Genomic DNA, 20,362 nt, shown 5'->3' with positions numbered 1-20,362 from the left:
CTCCGAAAAACCAAAACGAAACAAACTTCTTTCTGAAGCCCTGGTGTAGGATATATATTAATTTTTTAATTAGTACTACTGTGGTGTATTTTTGCTGGCATAGTGCATTATCTGACTGTGTCCCCTTTGTCCAACCTTCCTGGAGAAGACCAACAATATTGCAAAATAAATTGTGTTTCCGGAGCCTGGGAATTCAAGGAGCATCAAGTACAGACTGTGATTTTGTGGGAGCGCAGAAGCGCAGAATATGTGTTTTTGTTTTTTCTCTATCTAGTCGATATGGGTAGAGATGCACTTAAACGAACACACTGTTTGTCTGTGTGTCTGCATGTGCGCACAAATAAGGTTCCTGTGTCCTTCAAAACTCCTTGCCTTTTCCCAGAGTAAATCTTTCAGATTATGCTTAGTTGGCAGAATTTGGGTTGCACCTTGGTACAGAACTTTACTATTGTAGTGCAGAATATAAACAGTACTGACCACGTAGAAGTGATCAGTTTCTATTTAAAAATGTTTTTGAGTGCTGTTTTAAAGGCATATATATATTTTGTATTGCAGGATATAAAAGTCTTTACAGAAGACGGAACATGCAAAGTGGTCGAGATCCTAGCGGATATGACAGCCCGGGACCTCTGCCAGTTGCTCGTTTACAAAAGTCATTGTGTGGATGATAACAGCTGGACCCTAGTGGAACATCACCCTCTCCTAGGATTAGGTAGGGAAGGAAGTTATCTTAAAGTGTAATACCCAGCACAGAGCAATAAATCGGCCCACTTTTTCAGGTGATCTGCTTTAAATATTACAAATGGATTTCTGTCTGTCATAAGTGAACACTTGGTGCAACAATTAAGATGCAATATATTTGACCTTGGGTTTATGTTGATTTTACCTGTAATAGAGGGTAACAAGTACATGGCAGATACTGACATTCACGTGTAAATTTTGAGGATCCCAGATAATTGTTATGAATGCCCCTAAATATAGAGCGTGAACTGAGTGACATTAGGTGACAATATTCACTGATTGTGTATGTACCGGTAACTCTTGTGGAGGGAGACATGCACAAAATGTATCTGGGCATTCTTTGTAATACTGTACACTGATGGTTTTGTGTGTGACTTTGGCAAACGAACAGTTTATGCAAATATAGCTGGACTCCCAGAAGAGAATTTGATGTCCTAGACCAGTGTTTCCCAACCTTTTTTGGGCAAAGGCACACTTGTTTCATGAAAAAAATCTTGAGGCACACCACCATTAGAAAATGTTTAAAAAATTAACTCTGTGCTTATATTGACTATATATAAAGTAACTCTCTTTAATAGGAATCAAATAAACACAAAGAAAGTATTTTATAATTACTTTATTATGAAATAGTAAGTAAACAGAAATATGAAAAATTATAAAATACTTTATTCAGTGCGCCTTTTGTCCCTCTCCTCGAAATGCTCCAACTCAATGTTCCTCCGCGGGCTGGCCATTGGAGAGCCGTGTCGCCCACACCGCAGCCCAATACAATATGAACCCTCCCCTCGCAAGCGGCAACCCCTCCACACTGCCCACCTTAAGCCTCCACACGCGCCCTGCCCAAAGAGATGCCCGCCCGCGCGCGAGGGGATCCTTTACCTCAGCATCCCGCCAAAAAAAAAAAAAAAGAGGGCGGGAGACTGCGGTCCCTCAGAGGCTGGGCGTTAGGAAGAAGCAGCCGCCTTCATCCAAGCAGGAGCAGCAGCAGCTGTAGCTGTAGTAGCGCCAAGCTGTGCCGGGGACTCCGTGCCCATGAGGGGAGGGAGAGGAGAGGCAGCAGGTCGCCCTCTTAAGTCACGCGCGCGCAGGCACCACCACGCATCCCTCGCGGCCTCTCGCAGAGCCCCTGCTCAGCACCTCCCGCCTCGGGGACGCCCGTCATGAGCCGCTGAGAGGCCGCCAAGCCTCCAGGCTGCTCCCATTCAGCCTTAGGCACGCGCCCGCCTCGGGAAAAGCGGTGCTGGGAGGCGGAGAGAGAGAGAGAGAGAGAGGACGCCGCTGGCCGCGTCCCACCCTCAGTCAGGAGCTACTGAGGAGAGGGAGGTGGGGACGACGGCGCGTCTGTTCCGCTCGGGGCCAGCGCACCCCCGCCCCCCTCTCCAGAATCCCCAACTAAATACGATGCGCTAAGGGAGGGGGGAGAACACACCCACAAAGAGGACGCCTTTCTGCAGGGCGCCTAAGGCCTCTCGCCGCCCGACTCGCCCGCCTCTCTCCCACGGCACACCAGGCAACGTCTCGCGGCACACTAGTGTGCCGCGGAACACCGGTTGGGAAACACTGTCCTAGACCATAGGTAGGCAAACTAAGGCCCATGGGCTGGATCAGGCCCAATTGCCTTCTGGATCCGGCCCGTGGACAGTCCGGGAATCGCTGCCTGGATTGCCAGCGCGCACCTTCTTTCCCTCTCTCTCACACGGCGGCGGCAGCAGCAGCGGTGCCTCCTCCTCCCTCCCTCCTCCTGGCTTCTCCCTGCCCTGCCTAGAGGAGGAAGGGGGCTGGGCTTTGTTGGTGCCAGCAGCAGCAGAGCTCGAGTGGCCGCCATTTTAAGCAGCCCCTCTCCAGGGCCCTTTCGTGCGCAGCTCATCGTCCCGCCGCCAGCCCCTGCTGCTCGCAAGACACAGGTAAGCAGCCACCAGGGCTTGTGGTGCTCATGCATCATTTCACCCCCAAAATATAGTCTGGACTGCCCCCTGCTGAAAAGGTTTGCTTACCCCTGTCCTAGACAGCTCAGCCGATCCCCAGGCTTGGGTCTCGAGCACCCCGCCATGGCTGTCTACTTCAAGAAAGCCCTATACAGGGAGAGATGCTTCCTTGGATTTCGTTTCAGGAAGGTGGAAATGGCAGCAGCACATCATGCTGCAGCATGGGAAGTTCTTGCATAAGCCTTGACACTCTCCCTTCCAGGCAGCAGCTCTTGCTGGAATTAAGAAGCCATGGTTACAGTTGGTGCGGGAGAACTATGTGGAACTGGTTTAATGGTATATACCTGGGAACTGGACGCTGGCTCTCTGTGTCTCTCATCCTGTATCCTTTCTTTCAGATTTGTTAGTGGTGTGTTGCGCTGCATAATCCTTTTCACTCCAAACAGGTTCCTGACTAATGTGCCCATGTAGTAAGGCATTAACAGTGTATTTCGTTTTTATGGATGTTGTTCTGAGGCAGTAAAAGAAGGCATAGTGTTGGTGGGATTTATGAGTGTCAGCAATCTAAAAACATATTTTTAAATAACAAGAGTCCCTTTGATCAGAGATATTTTATGGGGGGCGTTTATCATATTTGTGAAGTCTTAAATGTCAGTGTGATTTGACTTTAAAAAGTTAAGTGTATGATTCTTGGAAAGTAGTACTTTTTGAAACAGACTTGTAGACTTGCCAAAGACATATGGAAGAAAAGAAAAAAACTTTTTGAACGATGTTCTTCTTTTAGCCGATTCTCACTTTAAAATTCTAGAGCCTCATTTTATAGGACCTTTCCCATCCAAGATTACCAAGGTGCTGTGTAAACAGAGGCTTTTGTCCTTTGTGTCCAATATCCTCCTTCTGCCAGATTCTTTCAATGATGCCACAATTCAGTGTCTGTGACATCACAATAGCTTCCATGGTGACTAACTGTGCTGTCAAACTCTGCTGGGTGACATCGCTGAATGAATTAGGCAGCAGGCTGATGAGGAAATCAAAAGCTTCTGTTTACATACACAAATAACTTGGTCATTCACAATGATGGGAAAGGAACATTATACTTATCAGTCAGTATTTTCCTTCAGCTGCATTCTGAATTTAGTTGAAATCCATTTTGTTGCAGATCCAGGATTTGCACAACATGTAAATGAGAGCGCTTTCTCTCTCCACTTTTCCCACAACATGTGCAACTTTATACACTTCTGATCATGTCCCTCCTTACTTGCCTTTTTTCTAAATCAAAAAGCCCAAAATGCTGTAACCGTTCCTCATGGGGTATTGCTCTGAGCCCTTGATGGTTTTGGTTTCCCCTTTCTGAATCTTTTCCAGCTCCACAACATCGTTTTTTAGATGAGGCAAGCAGAAAAGTATGGAGTATTCCAAATGGGAATACTTTCCGAATTTTATTGAACAAGGTTCAGCTGTTACGATCCTCCCTCTGGGAACCTGCACATTTGTTCGTTCACACTAAGCCTTGCTTTATCTTAGCATTGCATTTAAACTGGGACATTGATTCCTTTAGAATCAGCAGTACTAGGGCCCTGGGAAGTTCTAATGGCAATAATCTAGCTTTGTTTTTTAGTAGGGCCCCCACCAACAATTTTGAAGCTTCATTCCCATACCCTGTTTGCAACGCAACACCATCGCAAGGTGCTCAGGTTATCTCCTGCTCAAGTTGTCCATGAGATGGTGGACAGTGGAATTCAGTCTTCAGAAGGGAACTCCTTTTCATGATCCTCAATGAACTTTGATCACAACACATGCGAGTTTGTAGGGTTGGGGATGCACATTGCCAAGGGTACTTCGTACAGAGGCGCTGGACACCGACAGAGCTGGCACACTTCATATCATTCATTCATTCATTCATTCATTGTATTTGATAGACTGGGATTTTAATGTGTTTTCTAGCTCCAGTCTCATTTCTTTACATTTAGCTTCTAGGGTTTCCTTCTATATGAGTGGGAAATAAGTCCATCTATGTTTATGTTCCAGCTCTGTTTGCTTTTCATTGTTTTTTAAATGCATTTTTCTTTTAATTTATAATTTTAATATAATTTATATTTCTGCAGACCTAGGGTGTTCTCTGAATGTGTAAAAACTACTTCCTTATTTTATGTGGCCCCATTTTCCTTTCAAATTGGTAGATCTCTACAACTTAAGTTGACTGTTGGAGGGAATGCTGGGGTGGCCACAATTGGAATATTGTGCTGTTTCAAGAAGTATACAGTGGTACCTCGGTTTAAGAACAGCCCTGTTTACGAACGATTCGGTTTACAAACTCCGCAAAACCGGACGTTAGTGTCCCAGTTTGCAAACTTTACCTCGGTCTAAGAATGGAAGCTGAACTGTGGAAGGGAGGCCTCATTAGGGAAAGCACATCTCAGTTTAAGAATGGTTTCGGCTTAAGAACGGACTTTCGTAACGGATTAAGTTCATAAACCGAGGTACCGCTGTATTGTATTGTTGCTGAACATGCAGAATAAAGCAGAAAAAGCAATCAGGAAGCTGGAGGTGCTTCACTACAGAAGGGTCTTTTTACTGTGAGAAGAGAATGTGGGGCTAAAAGGATATGATGGATTCACACACAATATAGAGAAAGTTGATAGAAGTTTTTTGCCCTCCCTTATTATGCTAGATCTTGGGTTAACTGTCAGTCAGTTAAACTGATTGGCAGGAGAAGATGGTCAGACAAAAAATACATCACACAATGCTTAATATATTTCATGAAGTTTGCTAGATATGGCAATGGATATTTATAAAGGAACTAGACATCTCTAAAGGTAAAGGGACCCCTGACCATTAGGTCCAGTTGCGGATGACTCTGGGGTTGCAGCGCTCATCTCGCTTTACTAGCCAAGGGAGCCGGCGTACTGCTTCTGGGTCATGTGGCCAGCATGACTAAGCAGCTTCTGGCGAAACCAGAGCAGCGCACGGAAACACCGTTTACCTTCTCGCCGGAGCGGTACCTATTTGTCTACTTGCACTTTGATGTGCTTTCGAACTGCTAGGTTGGCAGGAGCTGGGACCAAACAATGGGAGCTCACCCCGTCATGGGGATTCGAACCGCCGACCTTCTGATCGGCAAGCCCTAGGCTCTGTGGTTTAACCCACAGCGCCACCCGTGTCCCATAGACATCTTTAAGTAAGGGAAATCTGTCAGCTGCTAGTCATGATTCCTATTAGAAATCCCCAGAGTTCAGAAGCGGAAGCTAGGGAGCATTGCGATGGAGGGCTGCTCTGGTCATGGGGGTTGCAGAGACACCTGACTGGCCAGTGTAGGAAACAGAATGCTGGATGTGATGCCTGGACCTGGCCTGATCCAGATCCTGCCCCAGCTTGCCCACACATGACTTATGCCTCTTAACTATGGTTAACAGAGTAACCCCATTTACGCTTCACCTGCACATTGACTACCAAACTTGGCTATTTCTTCTGCAATATTAAATAATAGGTAACAGCACTCATATAGGGACGCAGGTGGCGCTGTGGGTTAAAGCCTCAGCGCCTAGGACTTGCCGATCGAAAGGTCGGCGGTTCGAATCCCTGCGGCGGGGTGCGCTCCCGCTGCTCGGTCCCAGCGCCTGCCAACCTAGCAGTTCGAAAGCACCTCCGGGTGCAAGTAGATAAATAGGGACCGCTTACCAGCGGGAAGGTAAACGGCGTTTCCGTGTGCGGCTCTGGCTCGCCAGAGCAGCGATGTCACGCTGGCCACGTGACCCGGAAGTGTCTCCGGACAGCGCTGGCCCCTGGCCTCTTAAGTGAGATGGGCGCACAACCCCAGAGTCTGTCAAGACTGGCCCGTACGGGCAGGGGTACCTTTACCTTTACCTTTAACCTAACATTTAAGAGGCACTTTCTAGTTCCCAGGGAAACAAAGCAATTTCTTTTTGGGGAGGGGGTTTTAGACTGTTTTAGAACAGTGGTTTTCCCAGTATATTCTGGGAAACCTTGGCATTTATTCAAAATTTATCAGCAACTACTCAGTGGGAAGATCAATAATGGACATACCAATCTTCTTTAGTTTACAGCCGGAAGGGAATGTTTGCTGCATTCTTGGGCACACAGTCCATGTCCTTTATTTATATGTGCTGGGTTTGCATGTGTGCGCGCACACACGCATGAGCACAAAGCTGCTTCCACTGTTTACTAATTCGAAATATTATATTTTATTTTCTGTTCTTAGAGAGGTGCTTAGAAGATCATGAGCTTGTTGTTCAAGTTGAGTCTACAATGGGAAGTGAAAGTAAATTTTTGTTCAGGAAGAACTATGCAAAATATGAATTTTTTAAGAATCCTGTGGTGAGTATCCTGTTGTTTTTTCATAACGTCCGGGTGGGGGGATGTCTTCTCCATGTGCCTTCTACACTGTATAATTTGGATTGGGTTTTAAAACACTAGATGGTATCATAGCAATAATATGAAAGATTCTTACAACTTATATGTAGAATACCTACCAGCAGAATAACTAGTAGTAATAAGGAATGCTAACTCCCTGTGGATTCCCACGCCCTCTGCTTCTTATTTTTCATGAAGAAACCTGCAGAAGATAGTCTTGTGGAGAGGCACCCATCCATCTCTTCTGGAGGGGGCATTTGTCATTTGTTAAGTACCTTCTTTAATGCAAGAGGTTCTCTGTTTGATTCTTGGCCTCTCCATTTAGCAGGATCTCAGGAGGGCTGGGAAAGACCCTAGAGAGCTACTGCCAATCAAAGCAGAGAATATGGAATTACATGCTCTAACCCTGTATAAGGCAATTTAATAAATTCACTTTGTCATCATCCATCATTGTATGCCTCAAAACAAGCTGCATGGTTTTACTGACAACTGCAGTAAATGACGATTGTTCTGAATATCATAAAGCTTGTTCCTCATTATTTGTGAAGCAAATAATACCATTTGAGGCAAATGGACTATCTGTTTCTCAGCCCATTCTTCCACAAATGTTAAGCCTAATTAAATTAAACATTTGAATTGCTTAAGATGTGCCTTTGAGTATTTATGGGATCATTACAAGCCTTGCACAAATGCCCTTGTATGGCAAAAGCACAGGAGTCAAACATTGTTTGCATACTGCGGGCTTCCTCAACCTTGGCCCTCCACATGTTTTGAGACTACAGTTCCCATCATCCCTGACCACTGGTCCTGCTAGCTAGGGATCATGGGAGTTGTAGGCCAAAAACATCTGAAGGGCCGAGGTTGAGGAAGCCTGGCATACTGGTTCTGGGACTTTTAGACTTCTCAAATTAGAAGGGTCTCCAAAAGCCCTCCAGTGCAATCCTCTGCAGTGCCGGAAACACAACTAGAGATGGCCTCTGACAGAGGGCCACCCGGCCTCTGTTGAAAACCTGCCTTGAAGGAGAGCCCACCACCTTCTGAGGTAGTCCATTCCACAGCTGAACAGCTCTTACTGTCAGAAAGGTCTTCCTAATGTTTAGTCACAGTCTCTTTCCTTGTAACGCGAATCCATTGCTTTGGGTCCTGTCCTCTGGAGCAGCAGAAAACAAGCTTACTCCATCTTTCATGACAGCCCTTCAGATATTTGAGGATGGCTATTATATCATCTCTCAGCCTTTTCTTCTCCAAGTGAAACATACACAGCTCCCTCGACCATTCCTCATAAGGCTTGGTTTCCAGATCCTTTGATCATCCTCCTCTGCACATGCTGCAGATTTGATGCAGTCCTGTGAGCTGCTGTGCCAGAAAAGGAGATGCAGCGCATTGGACTTGAAAGCATTGAGCACTGATGCTTACCTTCTTAAAAGGGATTTCTACCTTTGCAAAAGTTGTGTTCTCTGACCTGGAAGCCCTAATCCCAGATATGTGAGGGCTAGCTAGTTATGATTAAGGGAGGCACCCTACACATTCTCTTAAGACGTCTTTAATTGTAGCTTCCAGAGATTAAGACTTCCAGAGCTGAACACTTGGGGAAGTTTGGTTTACACTAATCTTTGTCTTAAGGGACACAGGTGGTGCTGTAGTCTAAACCACTGAGCCTAGGGCTTGCTGATCAGAAGGTCGGTGATTTGAATCCCTGTGGTGGGGTGAGCTCCCATTGCTCGATCCCTGCTCCTGCCAACCTAGCAGTTCGAAAGCACCTCAAAGTGCATGTAGATCAATAGGTACCGCTCTGGCGGGAAGGTAAACGGCGTTTCCGTGCACTGCTCTGGTTAGCCAGAAGCGGCTTAGTCATGCTGGCCACATGACCCGGCTCCCTCGGCCAGTAAAGCAAGGTGAGCGCCGCAACCCCAGAGTCATCCATGACTGGACCTAATGGTCCGGGGTCCCTTTACCTAATCTTTGTCTTGTTATATTTTTAAATACTTCTATCATTATCTTAACCAGTGAGTGACATAGTTTATTCAGCTAGGTCTCCAGATTTTGGTGAACTCTGTTATCAGCCCTCTCCAGAATGACCAGTGGAAAGGGGCAATGGGAGGTGTCTACCCTGCTTCAGAGGAAGTTCATTCTGTGTACAAAAGAGGTTTGAAGCATCCTGATGCCGTAATGTTACCCTGTCTCTTTTTTCTCTCTCTTCCTCACACTCCCCAGAACTTTTTTCCAGAACAAATGGTTGCTTGGTGTCAGCAGTCAAACGGCTGTATTCCACAGTCACAACTTTTACAGGTAGGCTGAAGTTGAGTTGGGAGTAGTTTTCCATGTTAAGAAACTGAATATATCATTGATGAGTTTGGGTCTGCAGATGCATATTTCAAGGCTAGTTGAATGGATACTGTATTGTCGTTTCAATAAATATCAGAATTTATGTTTAAAATATTCTAGGCCTATTCAGAGGTTACCGTTTTTACTTCCATTATGGGGGGGGGGGAGGGTAACAGAAACAGGATATGATAAAGCCATTGATTCTTTTGGAGGGGGGAAAACTCACAGAACCCGGTTGTTTAACTAGGGTTGCAAGATCTCTTGAGGCTCAGGCTGGGAGCCAGAGTCAGGCCACTCCTTAAGCAGAGTGCAGTGGCTTTCTCAAGCATCACATTATGGACGTCACAAAAGAACAGAAAGGTCCCTATAAGAAAAGCATCCATGCAGGCAGCATAGTGCACTGTGAGAGGCAAGATGGGAACTGAGGATGGAGCATGCCTGGTCTATATCCTGGTGGCGGTTGTGTTCGTTGCGAGTTGCGCTGTATCCAGAGAGCATCTTCAGCAGTCTGGGTGTGACTGACAGGTTTTGAGGACTGGGTCCTTCCTACTGATGTCTATGGAGAAGTGTAAGTTACACCACACTTTAGGTGGCTTAACTTAGTCCAGTTTGTCTGTGAAATGAGCAGGAGTTGTTTCTGGTGTTACCTGATCCTGCCATGCACCTCTTTCTTGTGCCGGACATCTCTCTCTCTGGCAGACATATCTTACACGGGAGTAGGAGGGTATTGCTGAATCCAGTCCCTGTTCCAGCCAGGTATATCTAGGGGTTGGATTGCAACCAAAGTTTCCAATTCTCATTTCTATTTTACTATGCTGGGTTTGGCATGATCAGCTACAAATCTCTGTCCAATTTAAATTCTTATTAAGTTTTAGTAATAGTTTAGGAGTATCTTCTCAGCTTTTTTAAAAAAATCGCATCTATTTTTCTATTGGAAGTTTTTCACACAAAGTTCATTACTATTTCTTCTGAAGTATAATAAGAGAAAGAGACTATTTATTTTAAATTCCTATTTGTTTTTTTTCTTGATTTGCTTTTATTTTAAAATATCTATTCACTTTATTTTTATCTGCTTTTGTTATTTCATTTTAAATATTCATTCTTTTTTTAAAGTATTATCATTGATATTTTTACATTTATTTTTAAACATATTTTTCATAGCCTTCACAGCATCTATATTTACATCTATTGATGTTTTATGCTTATTTAAAATGATTTAAATAGCACTCTTATTAACCTGTATAAGCCTCTGCTATTTAGGCATGTTGATACATACTGCAAACTCCTACCCTCACAGAGGTCTCTCAAGCCATTAAATTAATGTCTTATATCTTTCAATTATTTTGCATAAGCCCCAATTGTTTTCATTAAATTCTACTTTTCCATATATCATATTAGTTATCTCCTATATCAGTCTATAATTAGCCAGCCAATGAATTATACTGAAATACCAAATATCTCTATATTGAAGTACTGGGCTATCAATTTAAGGTGATCCTTTTCCAACAAGTCTTGAATTTCCAATTAGTGTCTCATGCATTTTCATTTAATCTCCAACAGAATTTTTTAAACTCAAATAGCTGTCCTGAAATCCAAGGATTTTTGCATGTGAAAGAACAGGGGAGGAAGTCTTGGAAGAAGCAGTACGCTTGCCTGAGAAGATCTGGACTTTACTGCTCTACGAAAGGGTCTTCAAAGGTAATTTCACTTAGGTTAGTTTAACAAAGGTAGCCTTTATGCTTTGAGGGTGCCTCTTCTGAAAAAAAATTATTGGTGTTTGAGCACAATCCACAGGAAAGCTCTTTTGCACAAGCCCCATTAGAACAAACACTTCCTGATGATCTCAATTCGAGTTAAAGTTAAAGTGTTAAGTTAAAAATATATATCTTATCCATTGCTCATAACTGTTATTTTAGAGTGATAAGAATTTCTAAAATATTTTCAATCTGCCTTTCTGGCACTCATAGGTATGTCCAAAGTCTGTTTTGGGGGCCTAATCCAGCCTGCTGGTTGGTTTAATCTGGCCCCTGTGGCAGTTTATTTCCTAGGGGGAAATCCTAAAACTACATCTACAACCCTAAAAAAGCTCAACAACTTCAATCCTTAAAAAAGGTCAACTACTTTGCTTGACTATTTGGTCGGCCCTCACGGCCCTTCACTTCATTAAATCTGGCCCTCTTTGAAAAAAGTTTGGGCACCGCTGCTGGCATTTGACAACAATCTAAAATATACAGTCATACCTCTTGTTACGTTCGGTTCAGGTTACATTCTCTCAGGATATGTACTGCAGCGGCCCAGAAGTAACGGAACGCGTTATTTCCGGGTTTCGCGCATGTGCAGATGCTCAACATGACGTCACGCACATGCGCAGAAATGGCGAATTGTAGCACACGCAGACGCGGGTTGCGTTCTGCTCAGGTTATGAACGGGGCTCCAGAATGAATCCCGTTCGCAACTAGAGGTACCACGGTACAGTAGTTTGAGAAGCAAACAAGTTTGTTTAAAATGGCAGAATGGTTATATTTGTCAAATAGAATAACAAAACTGCAGCTGCTAATGGTGTACAATTTGTCAGTTTAAAAATATAACAAAATGAAAAAGCTAATACTAGAGAAGAACGTCCAAGGCAAAAGGGTCTTCAGAGCTTTTCCTAAAAGCGGAGGTGTGCATTCCATGACAGAGCGGGTTCTGCTTCGCAGTATCACTGGCTTGAATCTCTGAACTTTGAGGTCTTTGGTCTCCATCAGATATTCTAAGGCAGTGTTTTTCGACCTTTTTTGGGCAAAGGCACACTTGTTTCATGAAAAAAATCACGAGGCACACCACCATTAGAAAATGTTAAAAAATTTAACTCTGTGCCTATATTGACTATATATAAAGTAATTATCTTGAATAGGAAATAAACACAAAGAAAGTATTTTATAATTACTTTATTATGAAATAGTAAGTAAACAGAAATATGAAAAATTATAAAATACTTTATTTTCAAATCTTCTGAATTTTTCAATTTTCCCCACGGCACACCAGGCAACATCTTGCGGCACACTAGTGTGCCGCAGAACAGTGGTTGAAAAACACTGTTCTAAGGTGTATGTGCTTCATATGGGGAAGGCGATGTGTAATGCAACGTAAAAAGAGGCGGACTGACTACAGTTTATGAAGCACCCAATACTGTGCTTTAGTATATTGATTGTCAGTGAAATGCCACAGGTATTTAGACCAGTTCACTGCAGCCAAAGAAACGGATTTTTAAATCATTGTATCTCATGTTGGATGTGGGATGGTTTGTGGTCTTGTACAATTACATGGGGACTTTCGTATCCATAACCCTTTAGAGTGTCTTCACTGCCCTCGTATGGCTGTACTTTTACTTTCAGGGAATGGGCCAGTTGAAGTACCTTAAAGCTGTATCTTTAACCTTTGCAACCCTTCCCATAGGAACCAAGGCACCTGCAGTTGTTAGCAGACCTTGAAGATAGCAACGTTTTCTCACTGGTAGCAGGCAAGAAGCTCCACAATGCTCCTACAGATTATGGATTTTGTATAAAGGTAATCCCTCCTACTGGACTTGACTGTCACGGGTCCTTTACCTTTAGAGGGACACAGGTGGTGCTGTGGTCTAAACCACTGAGCCTCTTGGGTTTGCCTATCAGAAGGTCAGCAGTTTGAATCCCTGCAACGGGGTGAGCTCCTGTTGCTCGGTCCCAGCTCCTGGCCACCTAGCAGTTTGAAAGCTTGTCAAAGTGCAAGTAGATAAAATGGTACCACTCCAGTGGGAAGGTAAACGGCATTTCCATGCGCTGCTCTGGTTTGCCAGAAGCGACTTAGTCATGCTGGCCACATGACTCGGAAAAACTGTCTGTGGACAAACGCTGGCTTCCTCGGCCAGTAAAGCGAGATCAGCGCTGCAACCCCAGAGTCGTTCGCGACTGGACTTAACTGTCAGGGGTCCTTTAGCTTTTTAATCCCTCCGGTTATAGTAGATGGTATTGTTTGTACTTAGAAATGTTAAAACTCCTACGTGGCTGTGGACTCTCCTTCCTTGGAGGTTTTTCAGCAGAGGTTGGGTGGCCCTCTGCCATGGATGCTTTAGCTGAGATTCCTGCATTGCTGGGGGTTGGACCACAGAGTTCCTTCAAACTCTACAATTCCATTGTTCCATATCACATAGTTTTAAAAATAACATTACAGTTTCAGTTATCTTGCGGATTTTCTCTTCGTCAGGACCTACTAGGAAAGATGATCCAAGATCAGGTTTATCGGGTTTAAGCCCAGATCCCTTTTTTGATCTGAGTGGTTTGTGTCACTTGCTAAATGTTTGTGCCGTGACAGCTGCTGCTCTTAAAATAGACTGAGATACATCAGAGGAACGAGCTCCCCAGGCTTAGCTTCCCAGCGCTGTCTCTTATATTGCCCTGGTTGTCATGACACCGTAAGCTAAACAATGGCTTACTGGGACCACACAAAGGTGCAGGAGTTGGGAGCTGCTCAGTGTTCCCCCTGCCCCTCTTGCTCCCATGCCATGCTGAGCTAAGCCAAGGATTGACTTACGATGGAGTCACAGGAATGACTCAGAAAAAGGTAGTTCCATCGATACAGGACATGATTAGTGAGGAAAGAGCTTAATCACAAGCAAATCTCAAATCACACCTGAACTCTAAACCTATTAAGTGATGTCAGCAAGCCAGCACGCTTGGCCTCTGCTCCTACATCTGCGAAAAGGGGATAATAGCCCTTACTTGCCTTGTAGGATGGATCATGGTTGGTTGCCTTTGCTATGGGAATAACTTCTGTTTTGTCTTTGTTTTGTAGCCCAACCGGATGAGAAGTGAAACAAAAGAATTGAGGTTTCTGTGTGCGGATGACGAGCAGAGCAGGACGTGCTGGATGACCGCCTTTAGGCTCCTCAAGGTACTTTAGTCTTGGGGCCAGTTTACATTTATGGTGGCCTTCAGGTGAAGGCCATCGCAAGACTTGTGGTTGGGCCCCCACACCCACGGAGGTGGGTGTTTGAGAGAACTAATGCTGCCATACGAGTTCTAAACAGGCGGCTGATGCAATCACAGTGGCCCCCAAATGGTCTGCAAATCATGTATGTGGCCCCTGCCTGGAAGTCCCTTTTCTCTCAAATCAACAACCATTATAAAAGCATGAACTTGGAATCATTCAGATGGGTATGATGAGTCTTGCTCTTCCTTCAACCCCAGGGGGCAATAACCCGCAGGCTATAGCCAGGAATAGGATTTTGTCACTCCCAGGACTCTCCAAAATGTTTCATTCTTTAATTTTTAAAAAAATAGTTAAACAAAACTCTTACTTTTGTAGCAGGGTCCCCGCTGTGATGCTATGATGCCACACTTTTTTGTGGAGCCCCAACTCCACAATATTTGTTCATATTATATATACACACACACAATTTAATAAGGAATGAAAAGAAAAGGTTGTAAAATAGTGTAGAGTAGCTGATGGGAAAGTCTTTGGAAAGATAACTGCAGTTCATCATGCCCACTTTTAATGTTTGGACATGCCCAAATTGAGATGTGGACCTCGTAGGGTTGGCCCTGGGTCACTGTGGCCCTCAGCCTGAAGGAGATTGGCCAGTTCAGCTCTGCCCCATGCAGACCCCCAACAGACTTGAACGGGAATCTCTCTGCTCAGATGGCGCTGCTGGTAAAAACTTGGTGGTTCCCAAATTATTATTTAACAAGTAAATTTACCACTTGTAGGGGCAGCCCAATAAGCTACACCCTGTGGTGCTATGTTGATTCCAATATGCATTTTGACCACATAACAAACAAATATTGGTGACCTTCTGTTCTTGGCTCTCTCTGTGGTGACTGACTTCCAGTCACAGACCCAGAGATGTACCTAGACTCCCTTGCACCCTTAGCAAGGAGATGTATTCCTGCCCCCCCCCCCCCGGACAGTCCCTTGTACCCTTCCAGATCCTTCCACTGAGGCACCCCGAGGAGTCTGTGTGCCTCACCTGGAGGAGTGGCCTGGAGGGAAGAACACAGTTAGGCAGGATCCTGGCCGCTCTGAGCCAGAGTGCAGAGGCTTGCTTTTTGCACACACACCCTGGGCCTGCAACCTTGGCAAGGGTCAACCTGGCCAGCCCCTAGGTGCGCCCCTGCACGTCCTTGCACAGACTCCAAGAGGAAAGTTTATCCCTCAGACCCATTTTGACAACCTGAGCTATTTCAACAAGAGGTGCAAGAGGGCATTTTCTGTGGTGCCCCACTCCCCACTTTGAAACTCACTGCCTTTTAGAGGTGGCTCCAGCTCTGGGCGTACTATATACAGGAGACATAAAACATTGCACCTTTTAATCACAGCTTTCAGAAATAGGTGACTGTTTACCTTACTTGTAAGTGATTTTTCTGGTAATGTTTCTGTGTGTTTTAGTGGTTTGATTGTTTTCCATTGTGCTTTATGGTTTTATTATTATGCCACCTGCCCTGGGACCTATTGGTGAAGGTGGGTTAATTAAATAATTGAATAAACAAAGAAAATAAATACCTGTCTATTCTCCCCCCGCACCACAATCTGCAGTATGGGATGTTGCTGTACCAGAACTACAGAATTCCGCAACAGAGAAAAGCTGCGCTTCCGCATTTCACCACTCCTATAGTAAGTTTATAATTTTAAGTTCAGTTATAGTCAACTCAGAGTTTAAACAAGAAGCTTCTTGCCCGCAAGTAGTGACTTTGGAGTTGCCAGATGTGGATCAAGAGGTATACAATTGCCTGGAAAGGGCTGAGCTGTGCCTGGCACCGTGGTTTCACCCACACCGCTGTCTGAAGCATAGCAGCTTATAGCCTAATTCTGGTTGCTCCTCAAGTTCAAGGCTTGGATTCCCATTTGTTGGTTGGATCACCACTCCCATCATCCCTGACTGCTATCTCTGCTGGCTGCGGATGATGGGAGTTGCAGTACCAACAACATCTGAGAACTCAAGGTTGAGAAAGGCTGGTAATAAGCACACACACTCTCCCCCACATTAGTGGGTAAAAGCACATTAATAACAATAATAATAATTTTTATTTATACCCTGCCCTCCCCGGCCAAAACCAGCTAACATCAAATGTATAACACATTAACATAAAATCGGACAATCAGTTAAAATGCATTAGAATGTTTTATCATTTTACTGTTGTTAGCCGCTCTGAGCCCGGTTTCGGCTGGGGAGGGTTGGATATAAATAATAATAATAATAATAATAATAATAATAATAATAATAATTATCCTAAAATCAGATCAGGATCAGAACAAAATCCAATCAGATGGCAACCTGCAGATTAGGGTCGGGGACCTTAAATGCTCACCAGGCCCAACTGTTTGTGCTGAACTTATATGGGCCTGTGAGAGAAATTGGGAGGCCACTTTCAGGCAATTTTTTATAATTTCTGGGGAATATTAGACAACGGACTCTGCTGTTGCTAGGCAACAGTTTCTGGTCAATCTTAGCCCTGGAAGTATAGAAACGTGCTCTTGTTAGGCTAGATTCTTATAGGCCAGGCCTCAGCCTTGAAGATTTTCTTGTTCAGATAGGCCAAGAAGTTTAGAAATTATGTGTGAAAGGATAACCTTGAGAAGCAGATGGAGTAAAAGGAGTTCAAAAGTCATGGAAGGAACAGAATATATATATCTGAAGTGTCCAGCAGCCGGTCTCTCTCCCCCCCCCCCGCCCAAATTTTTTAAATGGAATTTTAATAATGACAATCAGGTTACAGAAAAAAGAACTGAAGGGGGTGGGGGAAGGAAGGAAACAAAGATAAGTTGTAACATTTGCCAGAAAAGAAATATGGGATAGAGCAATGCAATTTTCTGAGTCAATAATAAAACATGCCAAGGGGAGAATGATGTATGGTCTTATCATTACAAAGGGTTCCGTGATCTTAAGTCAGTATGATTTTTAAAAAATAATTTCAAGAAAGGAAATAGAAAGTAACCTTGAACGGTACTAAATCCATGCACTTGCAGAGACTGGTTAACACCTGGGCTATTGCTGGGCTACTGTGTCTGTATATAAAATAAAATTGGACCGAATGGCAAAGAAGTGCCCTCAAAGCCTCCCCGTGCGTACAGAACTGATTGTGTTGAACTAGCTTTGTATATATTGGATTATAGAAAACCAATAAAATTGAATGAAAAGAAATGAAGCTAGCTGTACTGTTTTGTGGATCCCAGCCTATAAATGTTAAATGTGAAGCCAGATTCAAAAGGCTCCTCACATGAAAGCTTATCCACATTTATGCCAACGAAAGCTTTGCGCAGTGAAAACCCATCACCAAAACCATGCTTACGTTTCTTATTCTCCTGGCTCAGCAGAGCAACATCTGCCTATGGCAAGCTAATTTTTTTTTAAAGTCTTTAAAAACTGATAATCTGGAGAAGGGTTGGAGGAGCATGCAAAAATAATAAAAGCAACTAGTAGTTACTTTTTCTAGATAATGCCATTAAACCAATTTTCCTTTCAGAGAAGTGTGTCTGAAAATTCCTTAGTAGCAATGGATTTTTCCGGACAAATAGGAAGAGTTATTGAAAACCCAGCAGAAGCACAGACTGCCGCCCTGGAGGAAGGCTATGCTTGGAGGGTAAGGGAGCTTCCGTCTTCGCAATTGCTGACTGATAACCTCCCGTGGCCATGGCAGCGTAGTGGTCACGACCACCGACTGGAAATTTATTTATGAACAAGGGTCTGAGAAAAGAGCAACTGGCTTAACATTGTCAAAAGTGACATGGGAGCCGCTGAGGTGTGGCTGAAGGAATTTGATCATGTGAGTGGAGACTGGAAGCACCGCGAATTTCCATGTCATTGCTCCTGGTTCTCCAAGTGAGCTGTTGCTGGTGAGGTGGCCAGCCAGAATCCACACAGTTTGAATTCCTTGTGACATTACCAGAAGCAGTGGGGAGGCAGTAGTACGTTGCAGAAACTCAATATTTTGGTAGACCTTGCAATAGCTTCCTGTCATGTTTTCCATTCTGCACTACAGTGGTTCCTCGGGTTAAGTATTTAATTCGTTCTGGAGGTCTGTTCTTAACCTGAAACTGTTCTTAACCTGAAGCACCACTTTAGCTAATGGGGCCTCCCGCTGCCGCCACGCCACCAGAGCACGATTTCTGTTCTCATCCTGAAGCAAAGTTCTTAAGCCGAGGTACTATTTCTGGGTTAGTGGAGTCTGTAACCTGAAGCATATGTAACCTGAAGCGTATCTAACCCGAGGTACCACTGTATTCACAGCAAAATGAGCATGGGTGTGTGCCAAGTGCTGTTTCAGAAGGGCAGCAAGGTTACGCACATACACGAGACGTACGTCTTGGACACGCCCATCACATGAAGGGGTCATATATGTCTTCCTCAGGAGAGCTGAGGTGCTGTCCTCTCTGTTTGAAATATTTCTCTCTCTCTTTATCTCAGATCTCTGGGTGGGTGACAATAATTTGGAAGCAGAACCATAGTACCAGGGGGCATGGCATTCTAAAACTGGGGTGGCACCATGGGAATGCCAGCGACTGTAAGACAGCCTCCTTTTATGATCTTAATTCATGGGCAGGACTATATCTGGAGAGACGCTGTGCCATTTGGGCTCCCAATTTGTTCAGGGCTTTATAAGTCATCTGTAGAACCTTGAACTCAGACCAGAAACATATCGACAGTCAGTGCAGATCTTTGAGAATCAACACAATATGGCTCATGATTACAGTCAAATTAAAAAAAAATAGGCAACTGCGTTTTAGTCCAGAAGCAGCCTTTGAGTCGTTTTCAAGGGCAGCCCCACGTAGAGCGAATTACAGTAGTCCAAATTGTTGTTGTTAGTTGCTATTACTGTTCCTGCCATTATATATAATTTAAATGTGATTTAAATTGCATATACAATATAAGGTTAAATGGGCCTGCAGACAATAAGGTTATAGTCTGTGCTGTGTTGGATAAAATTGTTATAACAATTACTCCTATATGAACTGAGTTTTTTGTTTTTACCTCTAATATGCTGTAAGATCTTCATGAATCTTGCACCCTGCCTCCAATAGAAATCTCAGATCTCTCTCTCTCTCTCTCTCTCTCTCTCTCTCTCTCTCTCTGTGTGTGTGTGTGTAAAGTGATTTGCATTCCACAAAAATAATTCAAACTTTAAAAAAAATATTCCTCCAAAGATCTCAGAATTGTATAAATGATGCTTCTTCTCCCACAACCTCAAATCCCTGTGGTTGATTAGAACTAAGTCACAATAAGTGGTCCAAAATCATCCAGGAAGCTTTGTGGTTTAGCAAAGGTTGGAACCCAGGGCTGAAGAAGATATTTGATGGCCTTGATTGACAGACGGCTTATGGCTTGTTGTTGTCTTATCAATGGAGTACCAAGCAGCCTCCTTGTATGCTTAAAAGAGACTTAATTTGATTCTTGCTCCATGTGGACAAAAAACCTGACGCACACACATACACAAACACACTTTTCATCCAAAGAGCATTTTATAATAGTTGTATAACAATTAAATTGGATTGGAGAAATTTGCCACTTTTCCCTCAATGAGCTTCTTGGCTGATTTAGAAGCCAAATCAAAAATTCAACTTTTAATTTTTTAATTTTATTTTTAAGGTACAGAAACTTCACATATTCTCACCGCATTGCAATATATTTCCTGCCATGGCATGAAGAAACTGAAACTGGGTTAAACGTTTTGATACGTTGTTTTTGCATATAGTAATATTAATAATTTGAGGTTTTGTGATTGCTTCTTTGTTCTACAGAAACGCAGCACAAGAATGAATATCCTGGGTAGCCAAAGCCCTCTGCATCCCTCCATGCTGAACACAGGTAAGAAAAATTGAAACTGACAAGTATTTGGAGAGGTAGATGATCTCGTATAATTTTCGTGGGAAAGCTGAGACTGTAATTAATTTTCCCTGATTCCACTGAATTCAGTCAGACTTCAGTGCTCATCTGTGGTTGGATGGTGCCCATGTTGATTAAATTTAACTTAAATTATATTAAGCCA

General features: G+C 43.8%; 2 protein-coding genes across 25 annotated transcripts in view; both read left to right on the top strand.

Annotated features, from left to right (window-relative positions):
- The window catches only part of COBL (cordon-bleu WH2 repeat protein), a 1,088,462-nt gene that overhangs the window by 170,842 nt on the left and 897,258 nt on the right, over positions 1-20,362 (top strand). The window lies entirely within an intron of this gene.
- Positions 1-20,362, top strand: part of GRB10 (growth factor receptor bound protein 10) — an 85,630-nt gene that overhangs the window by 55,727 nt on the left and 9,541 nt on the right. For all 24 annotated transcript variants that reach the window (XR_014557447.1, XR_014557448.1, XR_014557449.1 and 21 more), the window contains 9 exons: positions 556-712; positions 6,886-7,001; positions 9,252-9,326; positions 10,923-11,060; positions 12,801-12,911; positions 14,175-14,273; positions 15,915-15,992; positions 17,843-17,959; positions 20,115-20,181. Coding sequence is in view for 5 of the 24 variants with exons in the window: in XM_083709438.1 (XP_083565564.1) it covers positions 556-712; positions 6,886-7,001; positions 9,252-9,326; positions 10,923-11,060; positions 12,801-12,911; positions 14,175-14,273; positions 15,915-15,992; positions 17,843-17,959; positions 20,115-20,181 (958 nt within the window). In the remaining 19 variants the exon portion in view is untranslated. The remainder of the gene's footprint in view (positions 1-555; positions 713-6,885; positions 7,002-9,251; positions 9,327-10,922; positions 11,061-12,800; positions 12,912-14,174; positions 14,274-15,914; positions 15,993-17,842; positions 17,960-20,114; positions 20,182-20,362) is intronic.

This window comes from Podarcis gaigeae, assembly GCF_964106915.1.
Source record: "Podarcis gaigeae genome assembly, chromosome: 13".
Classification (NCBI taxonomy): domain Eukaryota; kingdom Metazoa; phylum Chordata; class Lepidosauria; order Squamata; family Lacertidae; genus Podarcis; species Podarcis gaigeae.
This window is presented reverse-complemented; position numbering and strand designations above follow the sequence as displayed.